The sequence below is a fragment of the Aphanomyces astaci genome (assembly GCF_000520075.1).
Source record: "Aphanomyces astaci strain APO3 unplaced genomic scaffold supercont1.84, whole genome shotgun sequence".
In the NCBI taxonomy this organism is placed as follows: domain Eukaryota; phylum Oomycota; class Saprolegniomycetes; order Saprolegniales; family Verrucalvaceae; genus Aphanomyces; species Aphanomyces astaci.
Genome location: NW_009798347.1, coordinates 227,342 through 244,947, shown reverse-complemented (window position 1 = coordinate 244,947; position 17,606 = coordinate 227,342). Strand labels below are relative to the sequence as shown.

General features: G+C 51.9%; 8 protein-coding genes across 8 annotated transcripts; 4 read left to right on the top strand and 4 right to left on the bottom strand.

The window, feature by feature from the left end:
• Positions 1–264: 264 nt before the first annotated feature.
• On the bottom strand, positions 265–2,017 carry H257_16371 (hypothetical protein). The gene is made up of 2 exons (XM_009844782.1): positions 1,117–2,017; positions 265–1,065 (listed from the first exon to the last, which is right to left on the bottom strand). Exons 1-2 carry the CDS (start codon positions 1,995–1,997, stop codon positions 930–932), a joined length of 1,017 nt encoding a protein of 338 aa, XP_009843084.1. The 5' UTR covers positions 1,998–2,017; the 3' UTR covers positions 265–929.
• Positions 411–870, top strand: H257_16372 (hypothetical protein; the record flags this gene model as incomplete). Its single annotated transcript, XM_009844783.1, has 2 exons — positions 411–803; positions 847–870. 2 exons carry the CDS (start codon positions 411–413, stop codon positions 868–870), a joined length of 417 nt encoding a protein of 138 aa, XP_009843085.1.
• Positions 2,018–2,351: 334 nt separating the features above from the next.
• Positions 2,352–3,246, top strand: H257_16370 (hypothetical protein). The gene has a single exon (XM_009844781.1). It carries the CDS (start codon positions 2,389–2,391, stop codon positions 2,749–2,751), a length of 363 nt encoding a protein of 120 aa, XP_009843083.1. The 5' UTR covers positions 2,352–2,388; the 3' UTR covers positions 2,752–3,246.
• A 471-nt stretch (positions 3,247–3,717) lies between these two features.
• H257_16369 (hypothetical protein) lies at positions 3,718–4,714 on the top strand. Its single transcript, XM_009844780.1, has one exon. The coding sequence runs from the start codon at positions 3,797–3,799 to the stop codon at positions 4,637–4,639; it is 843 nt and encodes a 280-aa protein (XP_009843082.1). The 5' UTR covers positions 3,718–3,796; the 3' UTR covers positions 4,640–4,714.
• A 408-nt stretch (positions 4,715–5,122) lies between these two features.
• H257_16368 (hypothetical protein) lies at positions 5,123–5,995 on the top strand. The gene has a single exon (XM_009844779.1). The coding sequence runs from the start codon at positions 5,166–5,168 to the stop codon at positions 5,595–5,597; it is 432 nt and encodes a 143-aa protein (XP_009843081.1). The 5' UTR covers positions 5,123–5,165; the 3' UTR covers positions 5,598–5,995.
• Positions 5,996–7,480: 1,485 nt separating this feature from the next.
• H257_16367 (hypothetical protein) lies at positions 7,481–11,744 on the bottom strand. The gene is made up of 11 exons (XM_009844778.1): positions 11,359–11,744; positions 11,005–11,308; positions 10,700–10,939; positions 10,292–10,650; positions 10,037–10,235; positions 9,421–9,596; positions 9,123–9,362; positions 8,747–9,071; positions 8,541–8,668; positions 8,184–8,468; positions 7,481–7,853 (listed from the first exon to the last, which is right to left on the bottom strand). The coding sequence occupies exons 1-11, from the start codon at positions 11,731–11,733 to the stop codon at positions 7,563–7,565; spliced, it is 2,922 nt and encodes a 973-aa protein (XP_009843080.1). The 5' UTR covers positions 11,734–11,744; the 3' UTR covers positions 7,481–7,562.
• Positions 11,745–11,982: 238 nt separating this feature from the next.
• Positions 11,983–13,601, bottom strand: H257_16366 (hypothetical protein). The gene has a single exon (XM_009844777.1). It carries the CDS (start codon positions 13,584–13,586, stop codon positions 12,060–12,062), a length of 1,527 nt encoding a protein of 508 aa, XP_009843079.1. The 5' UTR covers positions 13,587–13,601; the 3' UTR covers positions 11,983–12,059.
• A 1,068-nt stretch (positions 13,602–14,669) lies between these two features.
• Positions 14,670–16,082, bottom strand: H257_16365 (hypothetical protein). Its single transcript, XM_009844776.1, has one exon. It carries the CDS (start codon positions 16,063–16,065, stop codon positions 14,764–14,766), a length of 1,302 nt encoding a protein of 433 aa, XP_009843078.1. The 5' UTR covers positions 16,066–16,082; the 3' UTR covers positions 14,670–14,763.
• Between the last annotated feature and the right edge of the window lie 1,524 nt (positions 16,083–17,606).

The window sequence follows — 17,606 nt, the reverse complement described above, 5'->3', positions numbered from 1 at the left end:
TGCTCACATTCGATTGAGCACTTCAATTTCACATGTATCACACTAATTTAAGTCTCACACTAATTCGATGTGGACGATTTGGTCGAAGAGTGAAGGGTTGGATTGGCCACTTGATTCGTGTTGTGGGTTTTATGATTGGTCATCTGTCGATTTGGCTATTCTGCTCACATTCGATTGAGCACTTCAATTTCACATGTATCACACTAATTTCAGTCTCACACTAATTCGATGTGGACGATTTAATCGAAGAGTAAATTGGTCACTTGATTCGTGTTGTGATTTGGCTATTAAGCTCTCATTCGATTGAGCACCTCCCTTGAATTTCGAATCGAATTTGAAAATATAGAACGTACGATTTCCCCCGTTTTTGTTGGCTGCTCACGAGAGGCGTACTGTACATTAGGGTTGAGATGCTCTCCCGCTCACTATCGACGCTCTCGCCCAACAATTCGAGTCCGTGCGACAGTCCGACCCAACCGCACAGTCCCACCGCCTCCAAACAATGCTCTAACAATTCCCCCATCAAGCCCTCCTTCCCCCCCCACCAGTCCACCAGCAACAACGCCGCCGCCAGATCCAACTTTGAGATGACGTCGTTCAAGGACGCGCCGCCGCCCCTTCCGTCGGCCAACAGAACGCTGCGAAGTCGCCACTTTAGTTTCAACGAGTACCCCCACGTATCGCCCCCCAAGCTACCATCCTCCTCGTCATCTTTCTACGCCGTGCCGCCATCTCGGTACTATTACTCGTCGGAGGGCAGCGCCGTGGCGAAAAAGCAGTCGCCGCCAGGGCCTGATAAACTCGTACGTCATTTGATCCTTGGTCTACTGACATGGTTTCGAATAGGAACGAACGGTGTACCAGACATAACCGCTACTACGTCGGACACAATAGATAGACACTTAGTACAATACAGTACACACTTTACGTCACTCGGTCACGTGTGGGTGACTGGCATGATGAACGCGGATCTGCAGCATACTCTCGACCTTGCCGCGACAGATGGGGCAGGTGCTTCCAGGGCGTTTCAACTGCTCTGAACAGTCGAGGCAAATGCACATGTGCCTGAATAGATGCATATTAGATTGATTCATGATGCGAGGAAGGATCACGTACCGGCATGGTAAGATGGTCGTGTTGCGAGGCTCGCACATGCAAATGATGCACTCGGACCCTTCCGTGACCCCGGCGGCGTCCGTCGCTGCTGACGGCGCAGGGAGCGCGGCTGTTCCTTCCTTCGCGGCGGTCGCCGCACAGCACGCCGCGCCTTCCATGCCGTAGATCTCCTGCAGCTCGTATGTTTGCCCTTGGACTTCGACCTTTTGCTTGATCACTTGCACCTTGCGTCCATCCGTCGAGAACGTGACAAACGTCGCTTGTTTCTGAGTCTTCGTTGCGGCAGAAGCGTCGCGGATCACTGTGATCTCCACGACGAGAGGAAAGGCGCTGCTTTTTCCGTCGTGCACGAGCTCGGCGGGAGTCCAGTCGGACAAGGTCAACGGAGCCGACACATACGATTGACCCAAGGCCGCGGGATACGCTCCGGCGTTGTTGGCCTGCTCAAGATACTTTTGGCTCGTGAATGTAGAGTTCCCAGCTTCGTCGATGGTTTCAATGGCGTTGAAGTACAACGACACCGTGCACGGCTTCCCCGCATCAAAGAGAAACTCCAACCGGGCGGTGGCGGGGTCCAGAGCGACCAGCTTGAGCGATTGCTTCTTCAAGTTCACGTCATTGCGCACCGTTGTGGTTTCTTGCATCTCCGGGGCAGCTTGGAACACATTGTGGATCTGGTTTTGAATGAACCCCATGTCGGCGCGGCCGCGGTTCATGTACAATGCCTGCATTTGCGCATGGGTGTATTGCGTTGGTGCAACGTTCGCCGACGCCGACGTGCTCGGATCTCCATAAAGAAGCGGCGGTTGATATCCGCCTGCCGTTGATCTCCTCGCCACGGCGCCATTGCCTCCAGCGACGATGCTTCCTGCATTCCCCATGACGATGATGTCGGTTTTCTCGCTTGCATTTATTTTCGTACAACGTCCAGAAATACAGCAAGATCAAATTATATTCAACTCCGACTTGATATTTGTATCCTATTCCAATAAATCACCTCTAGTAATACTAGACGGGATGTTGAAGTGTCGTTAGTAGTACACCTGTCATAGTAGTAGAACAAATTATATTCAACACCGACTTGATATTTGTATCGCATTCCAATAAATCACCTCTAGTAATACTAGGCGGGATCTGTTGAAGTGTCGTTAGTAGTACTAGTATACCTGTAATAGTAGTATTACAGTAACAGTAACTGCATACGTATAATTTGTCCAAATATCTGTATAATTTTGGTCGAATTACAAAAACATGGACACTTGAAAAAGGTGAATGATGTTATCCCTATTGAAGAGTAGTACATATCATAACGATGAAAGGACTGCACATGTTTGCTTGTTAAATGAGGTCGACTTTCTTTGCCTTTTGGAACATCGCGTGCTTTTCAATGCACCACGAACCGACGAGCACAAAGAAGAGCCCGACCCATTCAAAGTAGAAGCAAAAGCCGTAGCGCACGTCCACGCCATCGCCGGCGGACTTGATGCCTTTCACTTGCGACATCAAGCAAAACGTGAGCACACCCGAGGAAATGGCGGCCAACGTGGTCGACACACGGGCAAACGTGATGAGCCACATTTGGTGCTTGCAGCAAAACACCACGAAAACGAGCGCGATGAGCGTGAAAACGGTTAACGCCAGGAAGAGCACCGCCATCGCAATGGACGCCTTGCCGAGGGATCCGCATGTCGACTGGAGGAAGAAGTCAATGTCCACCCACGACGTGCCGGTCATGATGGAGATCTCCTTGGCAGCTTTGTTCGCGCCTTGGTGGGCAAAGTAGTACGAGCAGATCGCCATGTCCGACTTGTGCTCTTGGAAAGACGGAAGATTAGTGTGTCCGATGTAGCGGTACGATCCGCCAGCGCCACCGAAATACGGGTAGCATTCCTTCACTTTGTACTTGTTGGTCTTGTCGCCCTTGAATTGCACGTCAAAGCACATACCGATCAACCCAACGCTCGTTTCGGCGCTCTGAACGATCGTGTCGTGCTGATGCGCCACGCCAACGTTCGTGAACCACATGGGCGTCACAACACAGATGAAGCCGAAGCCCACTGCAATGAGCATCGTAATGATGCCTGATACGCCCCATCCAGACACACCCATCGTCGTTTGCGACCTCGAAAATCAAAGAATGCTGCTCCATGTTGTGTGGACGATCGTATTTCGAAGTAACGTGACATTCCCAAACCAAAGGCAAAATACGAAGTTCGAAGTACTTACAACTCGGCGACAACTTCGAACGACGACGGTCGCCAAATGTAGCGCGATCTTGAGTTGTCGGCCCAGCACTTTTCGGCCGAGAGTTGGCGCGATGGGTTATTGCTACATAGTACTGTACAGTACGTACTACTAGTAGTATACTAGTAACGTTCATGGTAAGATCACTCTTTCACAGTCCATACACAAGTTGATCAGTTGATCGTAGCACCAAAATACACGACTTGGATTGGCCGAAACATTTGTATTTGGGCATTATGATTGGCTGTCATTAATTATTGATTCTTTTAACATTTGTGTACAACTTGACGACAAAGTATAGTGAAATCCAGTCAAAGGTACCCATTCACAGGTCAAATATGTGTAGACCGGAAATTGCTCATCCGGACGACACCATTAACGGTATGTATCATGACGGCGGCATGTTTGCAGTCGTCACAGGAGACTCAAGGGCGCAATGGGCTCCGCACGGAAAGGAGCCTCGTCAATTGCTGTGATGGTGCTGGTCGTGGCCTTTGGTTTCGTGGCCTTGGTCATGCCGTCGTGGGTGACGAACTCTGTCGTGGATGCTGAATGGGAAGGCCGAGTGAAGCGTGTCCAAGGGGACCTCGGTCTGTGGGGCTTGTGCGCAGACGTCGACTTCGACAACGCCAGGGTTCTCATTCCAGGCAAGGATTCTGTGGTGGACTTCAGCATGCGCACGTGCTACTCGTACTTTTGGCCCATCGACAACGAAATCGTGCGCATCGAGACTGTCATCAAGAAAGACGCGTACACAACGAGCATCTGTGACCACTTCCACACGAACGATGACCGCGCGTCCAAGGCACTGGCCATCATGACTGGCATCCCGTCATCTTCCATGAAGGACTTCCTCGACGCGTCGTGCAGCGGCACCGGGAAGGCCGTCGCGGCATTGGTGCTATCTGCGACTCTACTCAACTTGTTGGCGCTGGTGCTCTTGATCGTGGGTGTGTGCTGCTGCCAGACTCGCGCGTCGCTTCCCCTCGTCGCGCGTTACATGGTGAACCTCGGGATTGTCTGCAGCGCCGTCATGTCGTTCCTCATGCTCAGTCCATTGCGCAAGGCCAAGGCCAGTTCGCCACATGTGTCGTACGGCCTTCCATTGTACTTGGAATTCACCGCGTTCTTCGTCGCGTGCTTTGCAGGGTGCGTCATTGAGCGCTTCGAGTGCAGCGTGAAGAAGTCGGCCAACGCCGTCGACACGGACAAGCGCCTCCAAGACAAGATGCGCCACCAACACCTCGTGTCCAAAACCAACCGCACCGATATCGTGTAACTATTAATTAATAAATGCAGCAATGGAGGGTGAAATATTATCTCCCCAGGCCGTTGGAATAATAATATACGTATACAGTGTAATTATAGCACAATTCCTTGGAGTACAGGTCATATATATATACTAGTAGGGATGGGACCGCAACATCTACCGGCTCATGGTGTTTTACGTTTGATTTTAGAGTTAAGTGGACAAGTTATTCCAAACCGCATTTAGGATATATTATACTACGCAGTACATGGAGGAACTGAAAAATTAATTGAATATATATATTCAATTAATTTTTTAATATATATATATATAATTTTATTTACAAGCTTTACCTTATGTTGATAGTACTACATTAGATTATATGTTTATAACATTACGGAGTACCGTTACCGTAGTATAGAGTACTACGTATATAATACTAGTATTTCGTACTATTAAAAAATGCCGTTTCGAGCCGATGATATTGGATCTCGTGACAGTATCCTTGAATGGCCCTATCTTTGGTATATAAAGTCTAGTTAACGATAAGGTTTAAATGAGGTCATGCACGTGGTTGGAGCCTTTGCCGCCGCAGAGGATGTGCTGCTCGATTGCCCACGACAGAATGATCGTCAGGACAAATGCTGCGATTTCCAAGTACAACGAGTACCCGTACGTGGCGTCCGCATATCGCAGCTGCGTGAACTGGCTGAACACCAAAAACGACAGCACAACCGAGAACATGGACGACAAGATCGTGAGAAACCGCGTCATCTGGACCATGCAACTGCGGTTGTCACAGCAACTTACACCAAAGATCAGAATCACGAACGACAGGAACAGGCACAGCGGACTGCCCAGCGTCATGGCCAGCACCGCCTTGCCTGAGTCGGAACACGTCTTGTCCAGGAAGTTCTTCATCGCGTCCTTGCGCAGACCCGCCATGATGCCCAGCGCCCCCGCGGCGCGGTCATTGTCGACGGCGTAGTGGTCGCAGATGCTGACCGTGTACTTGTCAAACTTGAGCTGGCCGTCGAAGCGAGCAATTGTGCGCTCGAGGGGGTTGTAGTACCCGTAGCAGTCGTTGATGTTGTAGTTGAACGCTGTGTTGGTGCCCTTGACCAACGTCGCAGTGTTATCCCACTTGACGTCGAAGCACATGAGCATCACGCCAAACCCAGTGTCAGCACTCTTCACGACGCCGTTGTACGACGCATCCACCGCCGAGTTCGACACCCATTTCGGCGTCAGCAGCGCCGTGAACGCACATGCTAGTGCGAGGAAGTTGAGCGCAATCGCCAGCCCACCGTACCCGCTGCAGCCCATCGCAAAGTATAGTTTTGAAGTGCACCTTATTACACAACTGTCGACCTTCCTTTGCGATTGTCGACCGACGACATAACATTGCCGTCTTAATCAGATCCAAAGAATGAATGTTTTATCTACATTGAACTATGCACACGAATTACGTACGTAGAGCATCTCCAACAGTGTTTTTATTTCTATTTCAATTTGAACTTACGGATATAGAATAGAAACTCTTGCACTATCCGGAGGGTTTGGTACTATTTCACGCGAAAATAGAAATTTTGTACGTTTTGTTTATTAATACTCGGAGTAAAAATCACTGTTAAGACATTTAAACAACGGGCAAATTATGTGAAAAACACAATAGTACTTCGAAGTAATTCTCGTTTTATCGAAGTAATTTACAGCTAATAATAATACAAAATCACTCTTGGCAACATGACATTACAATATTCAGGCCCAAAATGCCGTTTTGGGGCCGAATTCAACAAATCTGATCAAAGATGAATATGTCTTGCTTGAAGAGTTTTAACCCGAACCAAATAATTCCATGTGGGATTTACTCGTTGAGGTGGTCCAAAACGCCAGTTTGTTATCAAGTCGTAAAATCAATTTTCAGACTTTAAACTTCGGATGTGTAATGATGTGTGTAATACTTCGAAGTTCGGTCAAATCGTAAATTTAACGGGAAAATCAATTTCCCAACCGACTTTTAGCGACCAAGTCGAAAAAAGCCCGTGGGTTGGAGTTCAATCAACGATGAAAGCACAAAAGACACAAATATTGTGGACCGACGAGATGGTTGAGAGACATCTCAAGGAGGTTGCCCGGCTTGGCCCGAACGGTGTTGGTCACGGAAAGGCCAATGCAACGTGGGCAAATAGCACTGTGCCCACGGTGCAGTGGCCATTCTGGACGCACCTGCCATACAATATGCGACCCCAATTCTCGATATACTTGATTGGCTATTCGATATGGGTATGCGGTCATGCTGCCTCAGTAGAGTTCAAAGTTTAAATCCGAGTGAGGTTTGCGCAGCTACGTACAGGAAGTACATACTGTACTGTAGCACAGGCCATTGGTCTTTATCCGTTTAATTTCCGGATATTGAAGTACCACGTCTGGTATAATATTTCAAAAATAATATTCCATTTTCTCGCAAAATGGGATTAACCAAAATATGCCATTTTCAAAATGGAGGTAAAAGGTCGTCTATTTTGTAATACGACGTTTTGGACCTCTTCAACGAGTAAATCCCACGTGGAAGTATTCATTGGATTTGGGTTAAACCTCTTCAAGCAAGACATGTTTCAATATTGATCAGATTCGTTGAATTCGGCCCCAAAATGGCGTTTTGGGCCTGAATATTGCAATATTTCCGGTTACCAGACGCACCCTAATATTTTGAAAAGTTACCAGACGGATCCCTATTAATTACTACGTAGTACAATTAACGTTACTAGGCCAATTCACACTATTTCTAACAAGCAAGCGTTAACCGATGGCCCATAACAATTATCCGCTTGCACCGACATCTAACTTAGTATAATAACACCCATACACTTGGTACGTATCATGACTAATTCAATTGCTATTTTTTCCCATCGAAACTAATTAACTGGTTAGGTCGCTCGCCTGTGTCTCTCTATGCGCTCACGACAGTGTCGCAGTTGGACTTGGCGTACTTTTTGGGCGGCTGTAACCGACTGGCCACGCCGCCAGTCGTGTCCTTATCATCTGATTTCCGTTTGACCCCTGTCGATGCCATTGCCTGCACTTGGAACGTCGGAAACGAGTCTTGCGGCAACAAGAGCGGCGTCGATGCCGCGTCCGACTGCAGCGTCTGGTTGAGCTCCGCCACCTCGTGCAACTGGCGCTGCACTTCGTTCACACACGAAACCACATGTCCATCCGCCGCCGCGGCCACCATTTCCAGCTACAACCACCCCCAAACTTGAGTCAAAGCATATCATATCGTAAGACATTCGAGTGTGCTCTCTATCGAACAAGCAGCAGAATCACCACATCGCAGGCAGACAATCGATATATCGACCAATCAAAACCCAGATCACGAATATAGTATCACCCAATATCAAAATCCAGAAAACCAATTCAAGATCCAATTAGTGTATATGTGACTGAATTTAGTGTGATATTCGACGATCGTTACATACAAAAGTCAAGTCAAAGAATATCGATCGACGATAGATTGGGAAATCAGCACAAAAGCCCAAATAGGCCCATATTTTGGGTAAAACGATAGTACCTGGGGAATACTGACCGCGACCGACGTTTCCATGGCCTGTGCGGCACTCTGTAGGACCGACCCCATGTCTTCCTGTCGAGTCGCAAGTGCACGCACTTCTCCACGCACTCGCTCCGAGGAGCTTTGAACCGCTCGGACATTGTCTTGCAAGTGCTGGCGCGCGGCAAGTTCCAGCGCCGCGACGCCCGCCGCCATCGATCCGTCCATCGTGGCATGCCACTCGTCCACTGTGTCTGTCTGGTCTGCCAACGACGTTGCGATTTGTTGCCCATGTTTCTCGGCGCTCTATGCGACACCGTTTCAACGCACGCCGTCGCACAAAAACTCAACGACGAGTTCGAAGTCATGTAGTCGTACCCGCGCAAACCCGTCCACGAGCGCGGACGTCGCGTCGACATGGCACTGGAGCGCCGTGCCTTGCGATATCGTTCCTTTAGACAACGCAGTCACCGCAGATTCGACCGACGTCGTGATACTTTGCAGTCCTATACACCAACAATAATAGGCTCGTTAACAAATATATAGCTGTCGCCTTCAAAGCGATTGGTTTGGCTTTTTCGTACTCGAGACCGCGTCGTCGTGTTGGCTCTGCACGGCCGTGCGTTGGTTGGCAAGGGCCTGTGACACTGTCGACACACACGCGTCCAACTGCACTTGGACCAGCTGTTGGATGATTTGCACTTGGCTTTGCAAGTCCACTTGCGTCGACGTCAGCGCCGCAACGACGCGATCCTTGTCGGCGCCCGCCGCGGCCGCATGGTCTGCCAATGCGCGGGCCACGGACTCCTTGATCGCGTCCAGCCGCTCCACTTGGGCCTGCGACGCCGTTTCCATGTGCTTCGATGTGTGACAGAGTTGGGTCGACAGGTCGGCCGTCAGTTGTTGCGTCTGCGACACAGATCAACACCCCAGAAACAAAGGAGAGCTAGTTCTACGTACCGCCTCTTCAAGACCTTGCAACACGTGTTGAATGTGCTTGGTTTGAGTGGCCACCAGCGGCTCGAGCCGATGGATCTGGGCCATCCATTCGACAGACTGAGCGCGCATGGCGGTGCTCATCGAGTCGGTTTGCTCCCCAAGGGTGGTCTCGTGGCTGTCCATGGCGGCGCCCACGACTTGCAGGGCGTGTTGCATCGTTGTGTGAATCCCCTGCACTTCCGACTGCACTCGGGCCAAGTCCTATGAATATGTACTTGTAAACTGTGTCACATTTTCTGGAAAAGCCAAACAGACTTACGGTCGCAAACTGTGACGTGGCCACGCCCAGCGTGGTCTGAATGTCCACAACGTGCATGCGATGCTGTTCCCGATACGTGTGCAGGGCGGCTTCGAACGCGGCGCAGTGCGCGGCGGCGCCATCGGCAAACCCCGTCGTCGCAGCCGCGTTATGCGTGAGAATGCCATGCTTCCGGTCTACCAATAGATTATTGTCGCATTCTCACAATCGTGCAGGCCACCACCACAAGATACCCCACGCAACTAACTACTAGACGTCCATACATAACCATACAAATCGACTCATCCTACCCCACCACATGACACGATAAAGGATATCTGAGACAGAACAATCCTACACAATCCAGCAATCTATATATATATATATTGTCAAATCCATTCAAAATTGGAGAATCGAATGTCCTAATAAAGAACCGTCTAAGCCAATCAAATCACGTCCTGTCGAATTTCTGCCAATCCAAACGTCGCATGGGGCAACACCACACGCATACTACTCGTTGTATAGTATAGTTTGTACAAGCTTACATGGTAATCACATGAATTCGAATGACAAACAAGTCCAAATTTGGGAGAAATGCACAATATATATATATATATACAGCATATTCAAAACCTACCGAGTTTGGCCTGCAACACTTGAATGTCGTTCACACGGCTGTGATACATTGCCGACGCGACTTGGGCTTGATGTACCAATTGCGTTTCATTGTCTCGAGCTTGGCGCAGTAGGTCACGGGACTCGCGCAGGTCGTCCTGGGCGGCCGCCAGCGCCCCTTCCTTGGCTTCCAACTCATCGGCGATCAGAATCAATCGAGTCTACACATGCCCATCCGCCATTAGCCTGCCTTGCTTCGGTTCTCCAACGAACGTACCTCGGATTGCTGCAGTTTTCCAGCCACGTCGGCGTGCTCCGTCTTGACCGTGTCCAATGCATCTTCGAGCTCGAGAATTTGCTGGCTTTTGCGCTCGAGCTCGTCCTCCAACTCGCCCAGCTGCGTGCCGAGGCCAGTGATTCGCTCCTGCATCTCTGCAAACTGCGACGTCGGCAGGTAGATGCCGTCCTTGTTGCGCGCGGCAATCAGCTGCGACCGCAAAGCGTCGATCTCTTGGCTGTACTCCTTGATCAACACATGTTTGGTCATGCGCTGGTTGGCCTCGGGCTTGTTCTTGATGCTCTTGGCTCGATGTGCATAGTCCAGTGTACTCAGCGTCTCGTCCACGCAGTCACAGCCTAAAGCGCATCTCACCCCACGTGTTGTGTTCCAAAGTAGGCAACGTACCCGGGCCCACGGTGGCGATGATCGTCGTCATGGCCTTGCCGCCCAGCGACTCTTGCAGCAACCGCGTCAGCTTCGAGTCGCGGTACGGCACGTGGGGATGCTTATCCACGAGCGCAGTGATCACTCGCCCCAGCGTCAACAGGCTTTGGTTGATGTTGCCTGCTTCCCGCGCCCGTGCATTTCGCGCGCCGGACCGACCAATGCATTCAGACCCGGCTAGGTCCACCAAATTCAGCGTACCTACCCACAATATGACCTGTTCAGCCGTCGTGTACGACATCGATACATATATATATAATGCATACCGCTACGGAGAATGTCTTCGCCGGCCACATTTGCTTCCTTGCTGTGGATCCGAATCGTGAAAATGCAATGCGACCGACTACTCTGGTCGTTCAAGAGGGTTTCCGCGGTCATGCGGTTCTTCGCCCCCGTTTCCAGCAGTTCGTACACGTGCGATGCCGTCAGTGTCGTCACTTCTTCGAGGTTTTGGCAGTACACGCCGCCACGCTTGATGTCTTCCATCAATCGCAGCGGTTTGTCCTTCCTGTTTTCGCTCAACAAGTCCTTGCATTCTTCGTTGTAGAGTTGCAGGAACGACACGCGGACCTGGAGGTACGTTAGCATCATCACCAATACATAACGAAGACGTGACGTACCGAGTATTCTCGCTTGGTGGCCTGCAGCTTCTCGAAAATATAGTTGACGCTGCGGGGAATGATGCCCGCGTTTTCGTGATTTGGGCTCAACGTCCCTTGGATGGTGTGTGTTTTGCCTGTGCCTGTTTGGCCGTACGCAAACACAGTGCAGTTGAATCCTGACAGTGCTTCGTCAGCCGCGTTCTGCACGGCGCCTTTGAACACGTCCTTTTGCGTCGCATATTGCCCAAACACACGATCAAACGTGTACGTCTTCTTGCGAACTGTGATCTGGTGCGCCTTTGGCTGTGCCGTCACCACGCTTGGTCGCTGGTGTGCTTTCTCTCGTTCATTCATCGGTCGCACGCGGACGGCAACCTGCACATTCTTCTCCATGAGTGCGCCGCCGAAAAGTTTGAAATTTGAATACGGCATCATCCGGAAAGGCGTGGCTTCATTATCCGGTTAGGAACTGCACACTGGCTAAAACTCACGGCACAGGCCAAAACGTTATTTAACGTTAACACTAGCCAAACGGCGCGCCGTTTCGTATCGCAACGTTATTGGCATACTGTAAGGTATGGACTCCAGAGTACAACAAGCTTAACCATCTTGTGGCAAAATAAGATCATCTCCATGAACACGCACGAAAGAGATTGCCAGTAACGTTAACGTCATTTACTTCGTCATCCAAGACTACAATCGTGTTGAACACTAGCAACTTATGGCAAGGGGGTCGGTGGGTACGTAGGGCATTCGCTGATCTGGAGGACGTTACCAACACCTTGGGCAGCACTCGAACCAGCCCCGGAAAAGTCTTGGTCCACCAAACTCAACGCAACCTTGACAGTCGACCCCAGAATTTCGATAGAGGTCGAAAAGCAGGTTGACGCCGTGGACGTACAGAACAAGCCGCACTTGAACGGGGTCGCGCCGAAGCATTGCGGCCAGCACACGGGCCCGTTGCCGACCAAGGTCGGCGCGCAGGGGGGGTAACACATGACACCGCTCTTGTCCTTCCCAGCGGGGCATCCCAATCGCGACACACCCACACCTACTCCGTAAGAGTCCTTGCGGCAAAACGCGCCGTCGTCGTTAGTTCCGGCAGGGCAGTCAGGGGAGCAGATGCAGCACCCAACACGGTGGAAGCCAGGCTGGCAGTGAGGGTACCACATCAATCCGTACTTGTCGCACGTGCCGGCGTTGTTGGCCTTGCACTTGTCCTCTTGCCACAACGCGTAGCCTACGCCGCGCCCGTACGCGGCAGGCTTGGTGCACGACACACCAATGTCCGTCACGCCCTCGACGCCACTGCAGCCTTTCTTGCGGCAAATGCAGCACCCAACCTTCTCGTACCCTTCCTTGCAAGTGGGGTAACACAAGGCCCCGTACGCTTCTTCGCCCATCTCGCATTGGTTTTGAACGAAGGTGCCGGCGCCGCGATTCTCGCCCTTGCGGCGACACGCCATGGGAAGGGGGTCGAAGGGGGCCAGCGCCGCTTGGAGCGCCTGCTGAATCGCGTCGGCCACAAGGGCGCCGTCTTGCAGAGTCATGCCGTCCTTGACAATGTCTTGGATGGTCCCCACGAGGTTGGCGCCATCTTTAAGATGCAAGAAGCCAGCGGCGATCGCTTTTTGGATGTCTTGAACCAGGATCTGGCCGTTGTTCAGGTCCAACCCATCGCGCTGGATGCTTTGGATGAGTTTGACCAAGTTGAGCGTCGTGGTCACGTCATTGCTAGAGTTTTGAATCACCTTTTGAAGGTCGCTGATGAGGTCGGCAGCGGTAGCTGGCTTCATGTCTCGTTGAAGGGCCTTCTTGATGTCGGCCACCGCTTGGGGGCCAGCGAGTTGGCCTTGGGCGACGATGTCCTTGATGTCCTTGACGAGATCTTTGCCTTCTTTGACACGGAGCGCGCCAATTTGGATGGCATTTTGGATGCTCGACACGAACTGCATGCCGTTGTCGACGGTTAGACCTGACATGACAATCGTTTGAATCAACTGCACCAAACTCGTGATGGTTTTGAAGTCCTGCATGCCGTTGCGGACCACCAACTCAAAGTCTTGGACAATGTCGACGAGGCTCGCACTTTCGTCGGCCGACTCGAGGTCGCCGCCCAGGGGAGGACCCGTGGCCACGACTAGGCCATGATCGAACACGACAAAACCAGCGGGCACCGTGTCGTTTTGGGCGACGACGCTGGCAACGGCGGCGAGAACCAACGCGCACACAAGGGTAAACTTCATCTTGAAGAGTGGGGGGCTGAACGCAAATTCAATAATGGACGAGGTGATAGTCTGAGATCATCCGTTGCGTGTAGTACAGCTGTAGCATTGAGTTCCTGCCTCTCTTTCACTGTTGTTCCGTCTGTATATTCACAAATCAGAAGGTGGCCATTGCGCTTGGCTGCACCGTGGGTTCACCATTGTAACGATATGTGTGGTTGGCACAAGCCATGGGTGTCAATCCAATGCCCCACCCACCTGAAGTAACGGATGCACCCTCGTAACGCAGGTTGACACGACAAATGAGTTGATCGCTGCATTGTGCTCCAGGTGCATTTCGACAAGCTTGGGCCAGCGTGTGCCTATTTATCCCACATCAGGAGGTTGGGGTTGTGGCAGTAAGTAGTCCAGAGTACGTGTTCGAGATTGAATTCACCGTGAAATTGTCGTTTTCTGGGCATTATGCAGGTTCTCTCGACCACGCTCCGGAACATGAAACTCTAGGGCTTCTTTACCATCAATTTCCTTTCTCTTTGTATTACAGTTCACCATATGGTTGTTCGACACTACGTAAGCTTATTACTTCGCTTTTGCTGCAAACGGTGCACAAAGGGCAAAAGGCGAGACACTGTTGCAACTTGTGTGTTGTAGGGCTTCTCTGGACAGGGTTTTGGTGCTGTACAGGATACCACTTCAAATGGCACTGTAAGAATCCGGCATTGCATACCTCAACTCATGGTTCAAGAATTGAGCAATTCATTTGCTGTGAAGGAGTGAGTACTTCAAAGCCTCCATACTGGTATCACAACACTTGGACACCACCCCAGAACGACGGATGCGGATAACGTTTGAAACTCCGAAGTTTGACTTGCCAAAGGCTGTCAGCCTGCTACAGTAACTGTACCCACCCCTTCTCGGACCAGAACCAACACACTCGTTGCATCAGCGCGAGCGAACCCATGTGAATATTTCATGTCTTGGGCTTGCGATTGATCCACCTGAGCTGACCAAGCGAAACGCCATACACAGCAGCGCTCTATTCGAAAACCTTCATAGCGATTCAGTCCAAGTCTCAAGAAATATCGTGCACAACGTCAGCTCACATGCCAATTGAACTTTGCGATAATTTACCTTTGAGTTATTTACGTTAGCGAGAACTATCGAAGCTACTATTGATAGTTTCTGCAATATTGCCCGATTATTTGTCATCTTCGTTGCCGTCTTCCTCCTCCCCCTCGATCTCTTCAGCTTGCTTCTTTCGTGCATCGATCTCAATGGCCACTCGGTCGACGTTGGCGATGGCCCCGTCGGCAGTGCTCCGTCGTTGGGTCACAAAGTAGTGCTGCAACGCGGCCGTGGACAAGGGTCGGTCCGGTCCGAGCGCCGCCACCAGGGCGTCGGCAAACGCCAGTGCCCGGTCGCGCGTCTCCCGGGGGTAAAAGGCGAGGAACATGTCGGCCATTTGGTCGGGCGAGGCGTAGGCGAAGGCCACGTGGACGTCCACCCGGCCGTTGCGGATGAGGGCGTCGTCCAGCTGGTCGCGGAAGTTGGTGGTCAGCACCACGAGGTGGCCGTCGTGACCCCCCACGCCGTCGAGGGCGTTGAGGAGGCCAGAGAACGTGAGGGGAGAGTCTTCGACCTTCTTCCGGCGGTTCTTGGTGAACAGGGCGTCAATGTCTTCGAGCACGACGATTGACTTCTTGGGAACCTGCTCTATCGCTGTTTGCAGCGAATCATCCGTCATTTTGGGGTGGGTGGGTTGGAGCAAGTAGATGTTGCGGCCGTAGTGACCCGCCAACGCCTGGATGAGCGACGTCTTGCCCGCACCGGGTACGCCGTGGAACAAGTACGACCGCTTGTACGGTATGCCGTGGGTCGCGTAGAATGCCTTGCTGTCGTCGCCAACAAAGTCGTCGATGTCGGCGATAAGGTCAGCCTTGATGTGCGCAGGCAGCACGACGGACGCGAGGGGGCGCGCCTTGGCCAAGTCGCCTTCGTCCCAGTACTCGCCCCCGATGCTCCACCGGGAGATGGAGAAGTACCCTTGCTTGGTCGCTTCGGCCGCAGCCACGACGGCGTCGATAAACGCTTGCAGAGTCGCCTCCGACTGCACACGAGGGGCAAACAGCACTAGGCTCTCAAATTGAATGGCGTCGCACCCGGTGCCCACCGGATCGCCCTCTTCTTGGCGCAGACAGTGCAGTGTATGCTGCTGCCACGAGAACTTGTGGAGGCCAACGCCAGCCACGAGCTTGTTGTGCGTGTCCTCGTCCTCGTCCAAGTAATTTGACGACGTGACCTTCTTGCCAGCGCTGAAATCGAAACTGCGGTGGTCTTCGTTGCCGCAGAGATGGGCGGCCACATAGGCCAAGATCAACCCGTAGCTCTTGTCCTTGGACGAAACCATGACGAACGTCGAGTTGGCCACATCCACCGAAGTAGACGCGACGACAGACGGGTCGAAGGGATGAAAAGAGCGGGGAATGGCTGCGCTGACCATGGCAAATTGAACAATGAACGAAATGCAAACAAGCGAGCCACGTTATCTGGCGCTGGCATCGAATTTCGAAGTAATCTGATTGACGAATCAACATGGAACGACTTACAACCCAACACGCCCACCATCACTCACAGTTGCATCAATTATTCAACTTCCTCGTTGAGATGCGAAGACAATTGTTGTCATAAGCTATATGTGCCCATACTCCATGTAATACCAACAGTTCTTTATGTGTGTATCACTTCTAAGGACTTTACATTGTCTGTGACGCAATGCAGCAAAAGTCTAACGTGAATTGGGAGTGAAGGTTACAACCTGGTTTAGCTAGAAATTGGAGTGAAGGTTGCTGCCGTTGGGTCGTCTGAATGGACGAATTATCAATGTGTGTGGTGGTGACAGCTTTGAAGTTTGTCCGCGATTTCAAGCGTATTTGTTTCGTCATTGTTCAATTTGCCATGGTCAGCACAGCCATTCCCTGTTCTCTTCTCCCCTTCGACCCGTTGGCCGTGTCCTCTAGTGCAGTGGATGCGGCCAACTCGACTTTCGTTCGGGTCTCGTCGAAAGACAAGAGCTACGCGTTGATCTTGGCGTATGTGGCCACGCACCTGGTCAGCAAGGACGATCATCGGAGCTTTGAAGTCCGCGCTGGCAAAAAGAGTTATGACAGCGACAGTGACAGCGACGACGACGACGACGACAAGACTACTAGCTCCATCGTGGCTGGCTTTGGACTGCACAGATTCACATGGCAGCAGCACACGCTGCACTGCCTACGTCAGTCGCTGGGCACTCCGGTGGGTACACGGGAAGAGGCTGTGCGGCTCGAAAACCTCGTGCTCATGGCCCCACAACTGGGCAATGAACCCATCTTGCGTGCGTTCGTGGACGCAGTCGTGGCTGCGTCCGAAGCCACCACGGACGGGTTCTTCTCCGTCTATCGGTGGAGTCACTACGAGTGGTGCTGGAACAAAGTGCAGAGCTTGCAATCACGGCCCATGGCGACCGTGGTGCTCCCAGCTCTGGTGAAGGAGAGCATCATTGACGACGTCGAGAATTTCGTTACAGACGAATGCAAGGCTTTCTACGAGACCCACGGTATCCCGTACAAGCGAGGGTACCTGTTCCACGGCGTCCCAGGCTCGGGCAAAACGTCGCTCATCCAAGCACTGGCGAGCCATTGCAACCGACACGTGTGCATGCTGCAAATCTCGCATCCGAATTTGAACGACGACTACCTCCAGACAATCATCAGCAGACTTCCACCTCGATCCATCCTCGTGCTCGAAGACATTGACGCGGCATTCACCAAGGATCGCAAGAAGAAGGTCGAGCATTCGTCGTTAACCTTTTCTGGCCTCCTCAACGCCCTCGACGGCGTGGGGGGTCACGACGGCCACCTCGTGGTGCTGACCACCAACTTCCGCGATCAGCTGGACGACGCCCTCATCCGCAACGGCCGGGTGGACGTCCACGTGGCCTTCGCCTACGCCTCGCCCGACCAAATGGCCGACATGTTCCTCGCCTTTTACCCCCGGGAGACG